Source organism: Moschus berezovskii, chromosome 13 (genome assembly GCF_049115385.1).
Source record: "Moschus berezovskii isolate FMDL1 chromosome 13, NW_MosBer_1.0, whole genome shotgun sequence".
NCBI classification, from domain to species: domain Eukaryota; kingdom Metazoa; phylum Chordata; class Mammalia; order Artiodactyla; family Moschidae; genus Moschus; species Moschus berezovskii.
Genome location: NC_142472.1, coordinates 595,605 through 612,773, shown reverse-complemented (window position 1 = coordinate 612,773; position 17,169 = coordinate 595,605). Strand labels below are relative to the sequence as shown.

Sequence of the window (17,169 nt, the reverse complement as noted above, 5' to 3'; positions counted from 1 at the left end):
AGCCACTCTAGTCTATGAAGTTTTCTTCTTTAGTAAGTTTTTGCATAAACAGAAGAAATGTGTATAATCTGGTTAAAAAAATAGCTATAGTACCTGAAAATTTAAATCAAATTCAGCCTGTAAAAAGAAACATTAAGTTAACCAAACATTCTGATCACACAAAGGGTTTCAAATTTAACATAAAATTAGATGTATCCCAGATAATACAACAAAGAATACACCATCTGTATAAATTTAAACACCTTTTTTTAATAGAAACGGTTAGAAAGACGCCTTCACAAACAGTCCTCTTGAGAAGCACACAGCAGCTGCCTGGAGACAGTGGCCTTCGGGGAGTGTCACCAGCACTGGGGGCGAGTCCCGGGCCTCTGTGACGGTCAGTCATCGGCCGGGACGCCGCAGACGCAGAGCAGGCGCTCCTGGAGGGCGGGAGGAGGAGCAGGATCGGCCGGGCGTCAGCACACCGTGGACAGCGGCGGGAACGGGTTCTGCTTGCTGACAACCAGCTTCTGGTGCTGGTGCGAGATGTAGCCTTTGATGTGACCCTGCGGGCGGGGAGCGCGGCTCGTGACGGAAGGCCATGGCCGGCAGGGAGGACAAGCGGGAACCCGGAAGCCGGGCACAGCGCCCCGCCGCCGCCGCCCCCACGACCGCGCGGCCAGCTCCCGGAGAGGACGAGCGCGTGGGCACACAGAGGCACACACACAGACACACATACAGACACACAGTGCGCGCGCGCGCACACACACACACACACACACACACACACACACACAGCCCCCACCGCCCCCGCGACCAGCTCCCGAAGAGAAAAGCGAGCGCGCACGTGCACACACAGCGCCCGCCACACACACACACAGACACACACACACACACATACAGCCCCCACCAACCCCCGCAGAGAAGAGCGAGCGCGCACGTACACACACACACACACACAGAGAAGAGCGAGCGCGCACGTACACACACACACACACACACACACGTACACACACACACACACAGAGAAGAGCGAGCGCGCACGTACACACACACACACACACAGCGCCCGCCACACACACACACAGACACACACACACACACATACAGCCCCCACCAACCCCCGCAGAGAAGAGCGAGCGCGCACGTACACACACACACACACACAGAGAAGAGCGAGCGCGCACGTACACACACACACACACACACACACGTACACACACACACACACAGAGAAGAGCGAGCGCGCACGTACACACACACACACACACACACACACACACACACACACACACACACACACACACACACACACACACACCATGTAGATGAGGTTGGCCAGGATGCACTGGACCTCGGCGATGTCCACGTCCTCCACCTGCATGAACTTCAAGGCCACCAGGAACGCGTCCAGAGACAGCTGGTGGGTCTTGAGCAGCAAGTACCTGCAAGAGGCCGCGCTCAGGCTGTTGCCAGAGGGACGCGAGGACCCCGGAGGCAGGCGAACCTCTGCTCGAGGAACCCGCGCCGCCCGGCGCCTCGGGAAACCGGAGCTCCCGAGCGCAGCTCTGCCTCTGCCGCGTAGAGCCAGCCGCGCACGCACGCTTGACCATTTCCTCGGGCCCCAGACGCTGCCACTCATGTTGCAGAGCCCCTCAAGCTGGGAAGCATCTGACGACGCCCGGGCCTCGGACAGGCGCCCACTTCCGAACTCCACCAAGAAAAGAGCAGCTTCCTGACGCACGGGAATGGCGGCAGGGTCAGGGGTCACGAGTAAACGGGCACCAGTGCCACGCTCTGACCGCCGTGGGCGGGTGCTCAGGGCTGCTGTCAGAACTCCCGCCAGTGCACTGTTCACACAGCCCGAGCTACTGCCCCGCTTCCTCGGCCGGTGCTCCCTCACCGGGAGGCTCCCTCACCCTCACCGGGAGGCTCCCTCACCCGGCGCGCTCCCTCACCCGGAGGCTCCCTCACCCGGCGCGCTCCCTCACCCGGAGGCTCCCTCACCCGGCGCGCTCCCTCACCCGGAGGCTCCCTCACCGGGAGGCTCCCTCACCCGGAGGCTCCCTCACCGGGAGGCTCCCTCACCCGGCGCGCTCCCTCACCCGGCGCGCTCCCTCACCCGGCGCGCTCCCTCACCCGGAGGCTCCCTCACCGGGAGGCTCCCTCACCCGGCGCGCTCCCTCACCCGGCGCGCTCCCTCACCCGGAGGCTCCCTCACCCGCCGCGCTCCCTCACCCGGAGGCTCCCTCACCCGCCGCGCTCCCTCACCCGGCGCGCTCCCTCACCCGGAGGCTCCCTCACCCGGCGCGCTCCCTCACCCTCACCGGGAGGCTCCCTCACCGGGAGGCTCCCTCACCCGGAGGCTCCCTCACCCGGCGCGCTCCCTCACCCGGAGGCTCCCTCACCCGGAGGCTCCCTCACCGGGAGGCTCCCTCACCCTGCGCTCCCTCCCCCGCCGCGCCCCCTCCCCAGGAGAGCACCAACACCAAGGCCCGGGGCTGCTTATCAACTCCTCCGCACAGAATCAGGAAGGAAGGCTGTGCTCACACTTTCTTAAAGAGATTCCTGTAGGTGATGATCTTCAGCTTCTCGAGGATGAGGAAGATGCCGCAGCGGATGAAGAAGGCCTCATGCGCGGCCAGGGCCTCGTTTAGGAGGAGGAGGTTGCCTTCGCTGGGGCACAGAGACGCGCAGACGCAGGCCGGGCGCCGCCCAGGACAGGAGACAGGACCCCATTAGTTCCCTCCAACAGGCGGGCCTCTGCACAGCCTTTATATTCTAAGCGGCCCCCAAGGGAAGAGCAGAGACTACCTCACAGCACGGGTCACCTCCGCAAACTGCATGAGATGGTACTTCCTCAGAAGCTCAATGGTTGGCATGTGGCCCTGAGACAGAGTAATTTTCCAGAATAAGAACCTTCTCATTTTTACCAGAACTGTCTTTGATAAAACCCTTACCAAGTTTTAAAAACTTTTAACCTGTATTTCTCAGACTTTCTTCCTAACTAAACAAAAAATGCGTCCTAGACAACTGGAAAAAAACAAACACTGGTCCAGAAATCAGAAAACCGGGCACCAACACAGCTTTGCCAACAGTGACGTGTGACCCTGACCTCGACCTTCTTGCTAGCGATCATAGGAGCGGGTGGCCCCTAAAGGAACACTAGGCTATGACTTAGGGATTCAGACCCAGCACCCAGAACGACAAGCTGAAAACCCAAGACTGGCTGTTCCACACAGTAGGGTGAGCCGTGGGGAGGGGCGTGGCACTCTCTCCTCCCCACACGCTGTCCAGAGCTGCGTGAGTTTTAACTGTGTGTGTGCGCTGCTTTGACAATCTTTAAGAAACTTCAAGGGAGGAAAGGAAGCTCTATCACTGTGAGAATGTTTTAGTCAATTAACTTGCTAGTTACATGTCATTTTTTTTAACAAATACCAAAAACAACTTTCAGTGAGCAAGTGAGACACCCAGACAGGCTGGGATGATCTTTTCTCTCTTGGTTAATCCAGCTCTATTATTCTAGATTTTCAGAAGTAACAGACTTAACATGCACTATTTTACCTGTCTTACATATGTTAAACCTTTGAGTGAGGTAATCTCGGGAAAAAGGAAACAAAAACAGACAAGCTTTTCTAGAAGGATCTGGAAGTGTCAGTCACAGAGACAGTGTTCGGGCCACACCCGAGGCTTGTTCCTCCTCTATGCTGGGCGTCCGCTCACATGTGGCTCAAACCGAGACCCACCACACACTATGGGCTACGCTGTGAAATGACTACACTGTGAAATGACTATGCGCCCCTCGTAGGGGACAGGCCCCCAGAGAGCGGGACAGACCACTTACCAGGAGCATCTTCACAGGAAGCAGGTAAATAAGGACCATTCTCTTGTTCTTCTGGCTGGAACGATGGCAGTGCTCAAAAGCAAAGGACAGGTACTCCTCAGCTGCAGAGTCGGTCACAGATGCGGTCAGCACAGTCCCCACCCTGTGCCTGGTGCTACACCCACCCTACACGAGGGCCCAAAGTTTTCAGGGGCGACATCTCCCATCAGCATTAACAGATCATTTTCCACAGGGTCAGCTATTCAAAAATATCCTAGAGAGCACTCAGTGAAGATTCAGAAAAGCAAACCAATGCCTTCTAAGACTTCAACCGAGTGTAAAGCTGACCTGAACGGGGCAGGTCTGCTCTGCATGGGTGCCCTGCACACGAGTGTCTTCAATGGTAAACACTACGATATTGCGCTGTCTGTGGCTGCTGATCATGAATGCAGAGAAACCAAGGACATGGGGCCAACCGTGAGTCAATTGTGGATTAACCCTCTCGCTGTTCAGCTATTCCAACACTTCATATTTTAGGGGAAAGAAAAAGGCAGGGGGACCAATCAAGGAAAGTCCTTTTTCAAAAGTTGTATGTATTGAAAGCAAGCTCTGGGAGTTGGTGATGGACAGGGAAGCCTGGCGTGCTGCAGTTCATGGGGTCACAAAGTCGGACATGACTGAGCGACTGAACTGATGTATTGAAAACTCTGTGAAAGGAAATGAAAAGTTGGTCTGTACAACCCCATAGAATAAGAAAACAGAGCTCTCATTATGAAAGAGCTGTTCTTTCTGTCATCAGAGCCCCTGTGGCTATTGACACGTGGAGTGAAAAGGCTCTTACGTCTCATATGGTGCCTTTGTGTATGAGTGACTGGCAAGGAAGTGAGTTTAAAAAGTCTGATCTAAGAGAAGAATCATAAAGGACCACCACACACTGGCCACTTCTTTCAGAAAAGAATAAAATAAATGGCCTCCCGATCTTGAGAAAGCGAAGGACACAAACCACATAACGTGGTTGCGTGCAAGGGCAGCTTGCATGTGGCACTGACCCACTGCGCCCCCAGCCACAAGCACCGAGGCCAACACCAGCGCAAGGGCACGTCCCCCGAGACTAGAGCTGAGCCACGAGCTGCCCAATCCCAACGTCCTGTGCCGACAGGACCCGCTGAGGCCGCAGGGGAGCACTGAGCGCGGCCCACACGCGGGACAGGGGAACGTGGGCTCCTCCCCAGGAGAGGACACAGGGGCGACCAGCTCAGGGGCGTCGTGCCAAGCAAGAAACGCAGACGGGGCCTTCCTTTATGGAACCGACTTGGTGTCAGAGCAATGCTGCTTGGACGCAGTGGACACCACGTCTGCCTCCGCACCAGCAGGCAAGAAGGCGCCCTGGACCCCCGGCTGCTTGGCGGCAGCAACGCACCTTGCTTGAAGTCGCTGTCAAACATGGCCTTGCGCCCCACGTAGTACCTGTAGGTCACCCTCTGGGCCGTGCTGTAGTCGTCCTTTAGGTTTGAGCTGTCGATGGCTCTGATGAGCGGTTTACACAGATGGAGCTTGTTGATCTAGGACAAGTGAACAGGCAGGACAGCCACCAACCCCTGGTCACTAAGGACACGCCTCCTGAGGCGGGCTCCCATGGTCAGAACTGAGGGCTCACTAAGGACACAGTACACGCTGCTCCGTCCAAACCGGGCCTCAGGGGCACGCCCACCTGCAGGGGGGCTGACCGGACACACTCCCCGCCTGACCACACCATCGTCACACCTGGACCTGCGTGAGGTGCCAGCACCTGGCTCCCTGGAGCCTCCGAGGGTGGAGGTGAACACAGACGACGCGTGTGGAGCGCTGACGACAGTCCCTGCACCCAGAGGCCCTCAACCAACACCAGCCCCCAGGACTGTGTGTGGCCAGTGGGGACTGATTCTCAAGCCAGGCCTGGCAGGCCGGCTAACAAGGGACAGAAACGCTCTCTGAGAAGACAGGCAGAATTCAAGCAGAGTTTACCTTAAAATAAATCTTGAATAACTGATTCACCAGAAACAGCATTCCCCACTTCTTGGAATCCTCTATACCAGCACGACTGCAGGGAAAATAATGTTTTAAAGGTTACGTAGGAAACAAAAATTTTATGTACAGGTCACAAGCAAACTTCCAAAATGAATTTGCATCCTGAGATAAAACCCCACAGTTCAAGTCAAATTCATGAAAGAATGTAACACTACAAAAGAAACTGTCTCCTCTGACAGGTAAACCTGGAGAGACAGCCCCGGGAGTCCTGACACTAGCTGAGCATCTGGGGGGCAGCAGGTGAGAACCACTCTGTCTGCAGAGATGATGTGTAAGAGCGGACTGTTATCAAGCATCTGTGACACACGGTGAAAGTACTTAACATCATGAACCACTGAGACACAACACACGAATTTCAGAAAGCGTGAGAACCAGTGCGCCGGCCGTGTGGGCCCAGAGGTGCAGTGCCCGATGTGTGCTGAGCACGGGAGAGGATTCTTTCCTCTTATCCCTTACCAAACAACGGATTATTCAAAGCAGAAACGACCGTGGCCGTGGGGTTACAGCTGCGACCGCCCGCCTGCCCCAGACTCACGTGTCGCTGGCACAGACACGGAAGCAGCCCATCAGCAGCTCGGCCGCCTTCTCCAGCATGTCCCCCACCTTGCTCTTCCCCTTCTTCACCAGCTGCTGGTCTGCCTGGCAGGAAGCAAAAGCCTTCACTTTTCATCTCCTCTCGATTCTTTAATTAGAAAATCGCCACACAGCCAGAAGCAAAAACGGACAACCTAGGGGCAGCCCCCAGGCTCCGAAGAGACCCTCTAGGCTGTGCTGCAGTGTTTCTCAAAACTGCAGTGTCTACTGCCTGTTCCAGCTTCCTACAGGCCAAACCGTGCTTCAACCAGTTCAAACCAGTGCGCTGGTCACCGAGTTTTTAAGCCTGTGTTGCCCAAGCCATGTGCTGCTAAGAAGACTTTTCTTACTTGGCACAAACCCCCTGACGACAGACGACACGGAGGGGACGGCACAGAGAAGGCCACAGGTGGCAGTGTGGGCACTTGCCTGCGGCCCCACCGCAGTTCAGCCGCTGCATCAACACGCAGGCCCGTGTCTCCCCTCCACCGACGGGCGCGGAGAGTGTCACTTCAGAGTCGGTGACGGTGCAGTGAACGTGTCAGTGCGTCTTGGTCCCTGAACACACACGAAGTGTTAGTGTTCCTTGTGATGAGGCAGAAAGCACGCACAGAGCAAGTCTGTCTTTTAAGGTAAAGCACCAGGGCCACTGTTTGGCCTGCAAGCTGGACGGGGAACAGACAGCTGCAGAGCCTGGCCAGACAGCATGGGCCGCCAGCATGAGTCTCTGGAAAGTGAAGGAAACAGGCCTGTCCCCCAGGAAACACTGACAGTACTTGCTAATGACAACATTTGCACTTTCAAGAAAAACTTAGAATTTTGGAAAACTTGTACTGACCACCAAGAGCCTGGAAGCTTTTCATTACTTCAAGATGTCTCTGAGGAGGTCACTGGAGATATTAACAAATGTAGAGTTTTCCTGGTTTTCATTTTTTACATAATGAAATACGTCAACATTTGGAATGTCTGAGCAGCTCAGTGATGGAAGTGTTTCCAGATGATCAGCATTGGACGTCACAAAATCCTGCAGGGCTGGAAGATCCATCCGCACCGCTGGGGTCGGAGGTCACACTGCCGGCCTCAGAGGCCACACCATGACCAACAGTGAAAACCACTCCTGGAGCCTGAAAAGGTGCCGCTCAGACAAGGACACCAGCCATCACCTGGAAAGGCCGTCAGAACAGGCCTCTCGCTTCCACCCACGTCTGTGTGAGGCAGTCTGGCTTCACACACTCAACCAAAACGATGCCCTGCAGAGTGGCTGCAGAAGCAGACGTGCGAATCCGAGTGGCTCCCTTCTGTTTAGGAAGTCAGTGATGCTACCGTGTAAAAGGTTTATGACTTGAGGTGCGTAAGGACGCTACGGATCGATGTAAACTATGCAAGCAGAAGCTCTGGGCGCCCCTGACGGTTTCTGTGTAAGTCACTTGAGTTCCACGGCTTCCACTCAGGGCCGTTTTACATCTCCCGTTTCTTTGCGGAGACATCTGTTTCAGCACTCGCGCTTGATCCAGGGGTTTTACCACAAGATGGCTGGCCTGGAATCCCATCTGGGACCCGGCCCGCTGTTCCTGGATCCAGGATGGCCAGAAGACAAGAAGGACACGTAGGGAACTCACTGCTCTGCCCCTCCCACCTCTCTGAGCCTCACCGGCCTTAAAGTTCCCAGCAGCAGGGAGAGGAAACACGTGCCTGCACCCACTTGTCCACAACTGGAAGTTAGTGACAGCCCTTGAAACGGTAAAGGGATGTAAGGACCAAAGAGTTAAGAACTGCTGCTCCAGGACTGGCTGGTGCTGCCAGGAAATGGACGCATCAAGTCTAGGCCTTTGCCTCCTCACAGTAGAAAGGCCCTTGGCTCCCCCCCGAGTCCACCAAGGCGGCACCGGGCACGTCTTCACGGCAGACGAGGACCGTCCCTCAGCAGCGAGCTGAGCCACCCTGCTTTTGTTGCTCTCTGAACCACCTGCTCTCTGTGTCCCGACCCCATGCATGCCTCAAAACTTGTGGGAAGAGAGACATGAAATTAAGCAACAGGTACAGTGAGTTTGGGTTTAAAACAACAGTGACAGAAACCGAACTTACATTATTGGCAAATATTCGAAGGTCCAGGGCCACCGCATACATGACAGGCAGAGCCCTATGGGGTATAAAGAAGTGTGTGTGAGGCTCTGAGGTCAGAGGCTCCCTCATCAGAGCTGGGGACATCCAGGGCCCCCACCCGAAATGGAGGTCCCCACCCCCATGGTCCTGTGGTCCTCCCCTCCCCTTCCTTCCAGGAGCTGTGGCCCCTCCTGGTCTGTGCATCTGGCTGCAAGAGCTCCGCACCCGCTGACCCAGCCTCCCCAGAGGCCAGGGGCTCAGCCCTGACTGTTCCCCACCCCATGCTGGGCCAGGAATTCTCCTTCCCCTCAGCCCCACCACCACCTAACAGCTCCATGAAAACAAGACGCATGGTTCAGAATGATCTCCTAACGGGGCCCAAGGTATGGAGCAGACAGATGTCGTCAAAAGACTTCTAAAATCTAGCCGGCAGTGTCAGTTTCATGTGTAAGACAGATCTTCAAATTTTTTTTTTTTTTTGGTAAAAGGTATCTGTAAGCCTTCAGTTACTTTAGTATAAACAAAATTTCAGTATTTACCAAGACTTTTAATAAATCATGAGACAGTTTAAGATAACCCAAATATTCTGTGTCTGTCATCTCAAATGAACTGTAGCTGATCTACATCTTTTATCCAAGTTTAAAACCAAAAGTCAAAGTGAAAGTTGCTCAGTCGTGTCCGACTCTTGGCAACCCCAAGGACTTCTCCAGGCCAGAATACTGGAGTGGGTAGCCGTTCCCTCCTTCAAGGGATCTTCCCAACCGAGGGTTCAAACCCAGGTTTCCCGCATTGCAGGTGGATTCTTTACCAGCTGAGCCACAAGGGAAGCCCAAGTAAGATAAAAACTGACAAAGGAAAAAAAGTAGTATTTAATAAATATCTAGGGGCATGGAAGGGCTGAAATAATACTTCCCTGGTGGCTCAGAGGTTAAAGCGTCTGCCTCCAATGCGGGAGACTCGGGTTTGATCCCTGGGTCGGGAAGATCCCCTGGAGAAGGAAACGGTAACCCACTCCAGTATTCTTGCCTGGAGAATCCCATGGACGGAGAAGCCTGGTAGGCTACAGTCCACGGGGTCGCAAAGAGTCGGACACGAGTGAGTGACAGAACGGAACGGATTTGCAGAAAAACATTGGATATAATCTGGCTGACCTGCCATTTAAGTTTACACTGACTATCAAAATTCCAGTATCTGTGTTGGTATCATCCTATGTCAATGCACAATATCAAATACCAACACAGAAAACACAATACATATTTACTGAGAGTAAATCTTTTAAAAACTGCTTTTGATAAAGAAAAAAACCATTTGCTCATCTCCAGCTCTTTCGTACTTACCAGTTTTCTTCTTTGTGGGCCTGAAATGCTCGTAGGAATGATGTACTATGTTAAGGAAGATCCTACATAAAAAGTCCAGGTGATGCTACAAGTGAAAGGATGATGAACAGCACATTCTGAACTGTAAGGGCCCCAGTGCACCACTCAGAAGGTTATGTACCACAGCAGGAGGTTCTCGAAGGAAAGACACACATAAGCCCACATTACAGACACCTGAGTGTCATTTGGGATAAGTAAATACACTGATTTCACACATCTTTTCCCCAAAGTAAGAAAAAACACTATTGTTTGAAGATTTTTTAAATTGGCAATTTCACACATTTCATTTGATTTCTCTGAGTCCCGATCATCATAAGTTACATATAACGTGCTTATAATCTCTAGTATAAAGTCTATTTCATTGATTACAAAATTCTTTAATTCAAACGAGACTCAGTTGGTCAGTACCCAATTCTATTCTGTGCATACTAAACAGTAAGCAACTGGAGGGAGTTCCCTGGCGGTGTAGCGGTCAGGACTCGGTACCTTCACTGCCAGGACCTGGGTTCTATCCCTGGTCAAGAAACTAAGATCCCACAAACTATGCAGGAAGACAAAAAGAAAAAACAACTAAAGTCTGGAGATGCACATAATGTGACCAGATGTGACCCACAGGTCACAGCCACAGCCAGGAGACATCCCTGCAGTGATGAGAGCCAGAGCCGCCTGACCAAGGCCTCGGCGGGGTCCACTCCTCCCTTGGGCCTGCCTGGATCTGGCAGTTCTTCCATTTCCACAAGGGGACCAACCCATCCCTTAACTACACGCAATTGCTTTAAAGGCAACAAAATACTATTCTTCACAATAGAATTAAATTAAATTCTTAATCATAACCAATGTTCTTTTCTACTACACAAGCGAGTGGACACCAATATGAAAGCTCATACTACATTTAAGTACCAATTTCTCTTCCAAAAGGGTTTAATTCTCCCTAATTGAAGGTATGGCTTAAACTGGCCTGATGGTTCGAGACCTCAGCCCCCAGGCAACCCGCTGCACCCGTCACACACTGCACAGCGACGACGCACACGACAAAAGATATTGGACGATGACGGTCTGGCACTTGTACGCCTCGATGAAGTCGTGGTTCCCCACCGCGTACGTGCACCTGCAGGGGCACAGCGGGGACTGAGGGCGCCAAGAACCTGGCGCGAGCCACGCGGCCACCACAAGCCCCCTGCTCCCCACTGGCCCAGAGCGAAGCCAGAGCTCCCGCCAGCAGATCACAAAGACGCTCACAGGAGACCACTGGGTGTGAAAGGAAGTCCTGCAAGTCCCAGACGGAGAAGCTGAGCTGCAGAGGTCCCGCTACTAACAGGGCAGTGGCCCTTTCCGGCATCAGGGGGTGAGGACGTCGCCCTCAGGTGCTCGCTGGCAGCGGCAGCGTCGGTCAGTCCCTCCCCAAGTCTGAGCCTCATCGCACACAGCACAGCTCCAGGAAGACGCTTCAGGAACACAGTGGCACTCCACCTCTTCCAGAGATCTCAGGGGGCCAGGTCTGCTCCGCCCCTGCAGTCCTCTGCCGGAGACACTGGCAGACAGTGTCGGCAGGAGGGCAGTCCAGACCACACGCTTTGGGACCCACAGCTTGGCCTGAATTGAGGCTTCAGAGGTGAAGACAGCAGACATGACGTGTAAATAAAAAGCAAAATCTCATTTGCTCCGCTCTGATCGTTTCTTTTCCAGTTCAAGGCAAAGAGGTTAAAAACTGGGCATTTCCATGAAAAACGCGAGGCGACAGTGGGCTACACACCCTTCTGAATAAAACACCACCACATAGCCAGTGGAATGAGCATCAAACACTTCTTCGAGCATTCACAGAAGACACACAGACACATGGTCACCATTTCACTAACTTAAAACACACATGGTCCCTGAAAAGTTTACCTGGAAAAGTTTATTAAATTTTAAAGTACTTTAAGCTTCACAAGATTTTCACAGGTTTTACCGAAGTGCAATTACAAACATACTTTTCTGCTTTTTCAAAGGAAATTTTCCAATGCTTCAAGATGATGTAAAACCCCCCAATCAAGCCAGCAACCTCCAGACTTGATTGTTTTCCTACCTCACCCACGACTTACCTTAAGTGAGCTGCAAACATTTCGTCATAAGGGGGCTCCAAGACTTGTTGACACTTCTCTTCTGGAGAGGCCATCTGCATGCCAATAAGAAAAACGGTAAAAAGAAAATTACCCAGGACAGAAAGAATGCAATGCGAAAGAAGAGATTCAGACAAACCTTTGTTTCAAGAGAATTACACTTTACAGTTGACAGAAGTGCTTCACACTTTAGCAATTCAAAAAGCCGTTCATTACCTCCATATGTCTATCAAGCCCAACCTGCACACAGGAGGTGAGCATGGTCTGCTTCGGCTGCCACGGGGCAGGAAGCACTCTAGGCATGCGCAGATGTCTCTGTGTGTTTATTAAGCAGCTACTACATGACTATGCCAAAGCCTTTGACTGTGTGGATCACAACAAACTGTGGAAAATTCTGAAAGAGATGGGAATACCAGACCACCTAACCAGCCTCTTGAGAAACCTGTATGCAGGTCAGGAAGCAACTGTTAGAACAGGACATGGAACAACGGACTGGTTCCAAATAGGAAAAGGAGTACATCAAGGCTGTATATTGTCACCTTGCTTATTTAACTTACATGCAGAGTACATCATGAGGAATGCTGGGCTGGAAGATGAACAGGCTGGAATCAAGATTGCCGGGAGAAATATCAATAACCTCAGATATGCAGATGACACCACCCTTATGGCAGAAAGTGAAGAACTAAAGAGACTCTTGATGAAAGTGAAAGAGGAGAGTGAAAAGGTTGGCTTAAAACTCAACATTCAGAAAACTAAGAACATGGCATCTAGTTCCATCACTTCATGGGAAATAGATGGGGAAACAGTGGAAATAGTGGCAGACTTTATTTTTTTGGGCTCCGAAATCACTGCAGATGGTGATTGCAGCCATGAAATTAAAAGACGCTTGCTCCTTGGAAGGAAAATTATGACCAACCTAGATAACATATTAAGAAGCAGAGACATTACTTTGCCAACCAAGGTCCGTCTAGTCAAGGCTATGGTTTTTCCCATGGTCATGTATGGATGTGCGAGTCGGACTGTGAAGAAAGTTGATGGCCGAAGAATTGATGCTTTTGAACTGTGGTGTTGGAGAAGACTCTTGAGAGTCCCTTGGACTGCAAGAAGATCCAACCAATCCATTCTAAAGGAGATCAGTCCTGGGTGTTCATTGGAATGACTGATGCTAAAGCTGAAGCTCCAATACTTTGGCCACCTCATGTGACGAGTTGACTAATTGGAAAAGAGTCTGATGCTGGGAGGGATTGGGGGCGGGAGAAAACGGGGACGACAGAGAATGAGATGGCTGGATGGCATCACCGACTCGATGGACATGAGTTTGAGTGAACTCTGGGAGTTGGTGATGGACAGGGAGGCCTGGCGTGCTGCGATTCATGGCGTCGCAAAGAGTCTGTCACGACTGAGTGACTCAACTGACTGACTGACTGACAGGCCTAACAAAGGTAGGTAGGTCACGTGAGGTCGAAGGAGCTGGAGACGATGCGGGAGGGGAGGGGAGATGGGGGGGTCCTCACCTCCTGTTGGCAGACTGCCCACTCAGGAGTCCTGGGAGATGGCAGACAGTCACCTGTCACCTGCCCTCTCCTCTCAGCAGCCAGATTTTCGATAATGTGTAACAGGACGGCTTACACAACAAGAAAGGGACTCGGGGACGCTCCTCTGGCACCGTAACTATACTTGCATATCTATGTCAACAAAAGTGAGAGGGGCGATGACAACACGGGAAAGGTCACCGCTCCACAGTCTCTGATGAGATGACCAGGTGGACGAAGGCTGCCAGTAAAGGGAGCCGCTCATGGAAGGTTAAGCGGAGTTTCGTAACGAAGGGATCAGCCTCAGGTCACATATGGGCCAGCAGATGTGTTCCAGGGGCTACCTGCCAGCAAGCTGAACCTGAGACCCACCAAGACTCTAGGTACTTTCTTTCAAAAGAAAAGCTTAGCTCCCAGATAGGACACACTCCGATACGTAATGGCAATCGACGAGAAAGTGGGCGTTACTTCAACCAGGTTTCAACAGTGCTTTCCACAGAAGCTTCTACTTGGATACCATCTATCACCTGAATCAAGGATGCTTACATTTGAGAGCAGGAGCTGGCAGACACTCGCATAAAGAGCCAGCCAGGAAATGTTGTAGGCTCTGTGTGCCCAGGTCTGCCTCCATGGCCACAGGCACAAAACCGCCCTGGCACCAGCACCACATAGCTATGGGCTTCAGGGACAGACAGGCCTGCCAGAGCCCGAGCCCACCGCCTGTCCACTGATCACCTCACCACCCTGATGCACTTCTCTGAACCCGGGAGAGTCCTGCAGCAATTACAGGCAGGAAAGCAAGCACAAAGCTCAGCATGGGTTCTGACACACGGTGCTCAATTAATGTTCAACAAATGAACTGAAATTAGGTAAACTGTGAAGGAACTTGGAGATTTTCAAACAAGAGTGGCAACAGTATTCTTCCTACTCACACCCTCAACTTAGGAAGGTGGTGGCCCAGAGACCCTTCCAGACATCTGCGTGCATGGCCCCCCCACCTACCTGAAGCCGCGGGTTGGCAACATGAGGATGCTTGAAAGACACCAGCTCTGCAAGGGACACCCCATCTCTGGTGTCAATTGCTTCATAGACCTGAAGCATTTGGAAAGAGAAGAGCTGTTAAGTGGAAAGTGAAACATTTAACCCCAATAGAACCGAGACAACACTTTGCCCTACTTTGAAAGGAGTGGAGGCATAATCAGTACCCTCCATTGTGAGCAAACAATCACTGCGTTTCAAAATGAGATCTTCTGGAGGCAAACAGGTGACTTACCATTAAAAATAATGAAAAAGCAGAATCAGCCAGTGGTTTATTATTTGCTTATTAAAGAGGGTTAATTAGTCCAATTTACTCAGTCACACTAATAAACATTTGAAAATCCACTTACACAGCTTATGGAAAAGAAAAACAAGCTTGAAAATCACATACGTCCAAAACTGAAAGGAACTGCATATGTTCTGCCAGCATCCAAGAAACTAACAAGCGACTTTACGAGCCTATGAAGGTGAAGTCAAACCCCAGGCCTAAAAGCCAATGGAAGTTATCAGAGACCACAGAAATGCCAGACACATGGCTTGTCCAAAGGTGGCCCTGGCCAAGGAGGCTGCAAAGGTGTGAATTAAGTCCAAGCTGACAGGGTCACTGAAATTCAAGATACAATAAACTTTGAAAGCAAAGGAATAGGCAGGTTCTGACTCAGTCAGGAAATGAGTGAAACCTGGACTACCAGAGACAGTGAGCCTGGTGTCAGAGCATGGACTCTGGGGCCAGGATTCCTGGTCTGAATGTATCACCTACTTGCCCAGTGACCCTAGAGAGTCACTTAACCTGCTCTGTGAAGTGGGATTTGTAATGGATCGATCTTTAGGAAAATAGTGATGGTGGCAAGCTACCTCCTCCAACTCTGAGTTAGGTGTGGGCAAGAAACTGTGAGAAATATAAAAATGTACAGAAAATACAATGTTTATGTACAAAAGATAAGATATAAAAAAGCATAAACTTCTAGAGAGTCTATATCCACACTGGTTTTCAAATGTCTGTATTCTTATTCAACTTTATATAAAAACTGACATTGAAAAATGTTAACTCTGCAAAGACAAGGCCAAGGTAGACACATCCTTAAAGAAAAAGTCTCAGGCCTCAACCAGAAGACTGCAAACGAATGCATTATATTTGCAAGCTGTAAGTTAAAACAAAAACATGTATTTGTAATTTCATGAGTCTCGTTTTAACCAGTTTTCTCAATAAACCATTAACCATTAAGCTAATGGTTCCAATCTTGTTATACTACAGTCAACTGAAACCAGGTATGTTTGCCTGGTTGTCAACTGACACCTCCAACACAACATATCCAGAATAATTTATTTTTCCTTGCAAATTGGTTCTGCTCATCTGCTGTCAAGCCAGAAATCTGGGAATGATTGTTGATTCCTCCCAGAGCCCCAACCACACACCTTTACTAAGTCCTGGCAGTCTTCAGATATTTTTTAAAGTCCACGCCCTACCCCTTTCCTTAGTCCTATTACCAGGGTTCTAGCTCTGCGAATTAGCACAGCTCATTGGAAAGACTGTGTTAGTCCTTCAGTCTGTCCTAGTCTTGCGGATCCCCTAGACTGTAGCCTGCCAGACCCCTCTGTCCATGGGATTCTCCAAGCAAGAATACTGGAGTAGGCTGCCATTTCCTTCTCCAGGGGATCTTTCCTACCCAGGGATCGAACCTGGGTCTCCTGCATTGCAGGTGGATTCTTTACTGTCTGAGCCACCAGGGAAGCCCTTACAGTGTTTATGCTGTGCTGTGTTTAGTCGCTCAGTCGCGTCTGAGTCTTTGCGACTCAGCAGCCCACCAGGCCCCTCTGTCCATGGGATTCTCCAGGCCAGAATACTGGAGTGGGTTGCCATGCCCTCCTCCAGGGGATCTTCCCCACCCAGGGATCGAACCTGGGTCTCCTGCATCGCAGGCGGATTCTTTACCGCCCGAACTATCAGGGAAGCCCTGCTTCCAGTAGGGACGTAGGCTTTGAACCCGTCGGTGCGTGTGTTCGCGCTGACACAGCCCTGAGAGACACGATTACCGAAGGACGCAGCCTGCGGGGGCGGCCCGCTCGCAGGGGACCGCGGCGCTCTCCGTCCCCGGCTCCCACCGCGCCCACGCCGAGGGCGCGCCGGCCCCCGGGGCACACAGCCGGTCCGCTTGCCACCCGGCGGCCGACGGCGCGGGCGCAGCCGGCGGAAGGAGCCCCAGGCCCCCGCCGCCGCGCTCGGGAAGGGCAGCGGGCGGGCAGGCGGCGGGCGGCCGCAGAGCGGGAGCCTCACCTGCTGCAGGTACTGGTTGATGGTGATGTGCGCCATGCTCGCGCCCGGCGCCGCCGCCGCGCGTCACTTCCGGGCCGCGGTCCGGCCCGGCCCCGCGCCGCCGCGCGTCACTTCCGGGCCGCGGTCCGGCCCGGCCCCGCGCCCCCGGCCCCGCCCTCCGCGCGCGCTGGTTCCGGAGGCGGTGCGTGCGCCGGAGCGCGAGCCCCGGGCCGGCATGGCGGCGCGCCCGGGCTGAGGACGGCCGGGGCTGCGCGGCGACTCCCTTCCCCCTCGCGCGACCGCCTCCCTGGCGCCGCGGGCGCCG

General features: G+C 52.6%; 2 protein-coding genes across 3 annotated transcripts; one reads left to right on the top strand and one right to left on the bottom strand.

Moving 5' to 3' along the window:
• Positions 1-229: 229 nt before the first annotated feature.
• Positions 230-16,986, bottom strand: PCID2 (PCI domain containing 2). Of its 2 annotated transcripts, XM_088842569.1 has the most exons (14): positions 16,866-16,986; positions 14,555-14,644; positions 12,003-12,076; positions 10,964-11,029; positions 9,883-9,924; positions 8,528-8,582; positions 6,405-6,508; positions 5,807-5,882; positions 5,223-5,364; positions 3,824-3,924; positions 2,794-2,867; positions 2,530-2,655; positions 1,301-1,424; positions 230-545 (listed from the first exon to the last, which is right to left on the bottom strand). In XM_088842569.1, exons 1-14 carry the CDS (start codon positions 16,899-16,901, stop codon positions 456-458), a joined length of 1,200 nt encoding a protein of 399 aa, XP_088698695.1. In that variant the 5' UTR covers positions 16,902-16,986; the 3' UTR covers positions 230-455. The 2 variants fall into 2 exon arrangements, with proteins under 2 accessions (XP_088698695.1, XP_088698696.1); XM_088842570.1 differs by lacking the exons at positions 8,528-8,582; positions 9,883-9,924; positions 10,964-11,029; ... (1 more) ...; positions 14,555-14,644; positions 16,866-16,986 and adding exons at positions 6,868-7,000; positions 7,281-8,423 and having other exon boundaries at positions 6,405-6,504.
• On the top strand, positions 1,728-2,520 carry LOC148775795 (uncharacterized; the record flags this gene model as incomplete). Its single annotated transcript, XM_088842834.1, has 2 exons — positions 1,728-1,752; positions 1,802-2,520. Coding segments are annotated over exons 1-2 (744 nt in total), but the record flags the coding sequence as incomplete, so codon positions are not given.
• Positions 16,987-17,169: the final 183 nt, after the last annotated feature.

Coding starts and splice junctions, on each gene's coding strand:
- PCID2 (XM_088842569.1), bottom strand. CDS start 16,901: ATGGCGCACATCACCATCAACCAGTACCTGCAGCAG. Junction 14,645..16,865: donor TCAACCAGTACCTGCAGCAG/GTGAGGCTCCCG, acceptor CAAATGCTTCAG/GTCTATGAAGCAATTGACAC. Junction 5,365..5,806: donor TATTCAAGATTTATTTTAAG/GTAAACTCTGCT, acceptor CACTTGTCCTAG/ATCAACAAGCTCCATCTGTG.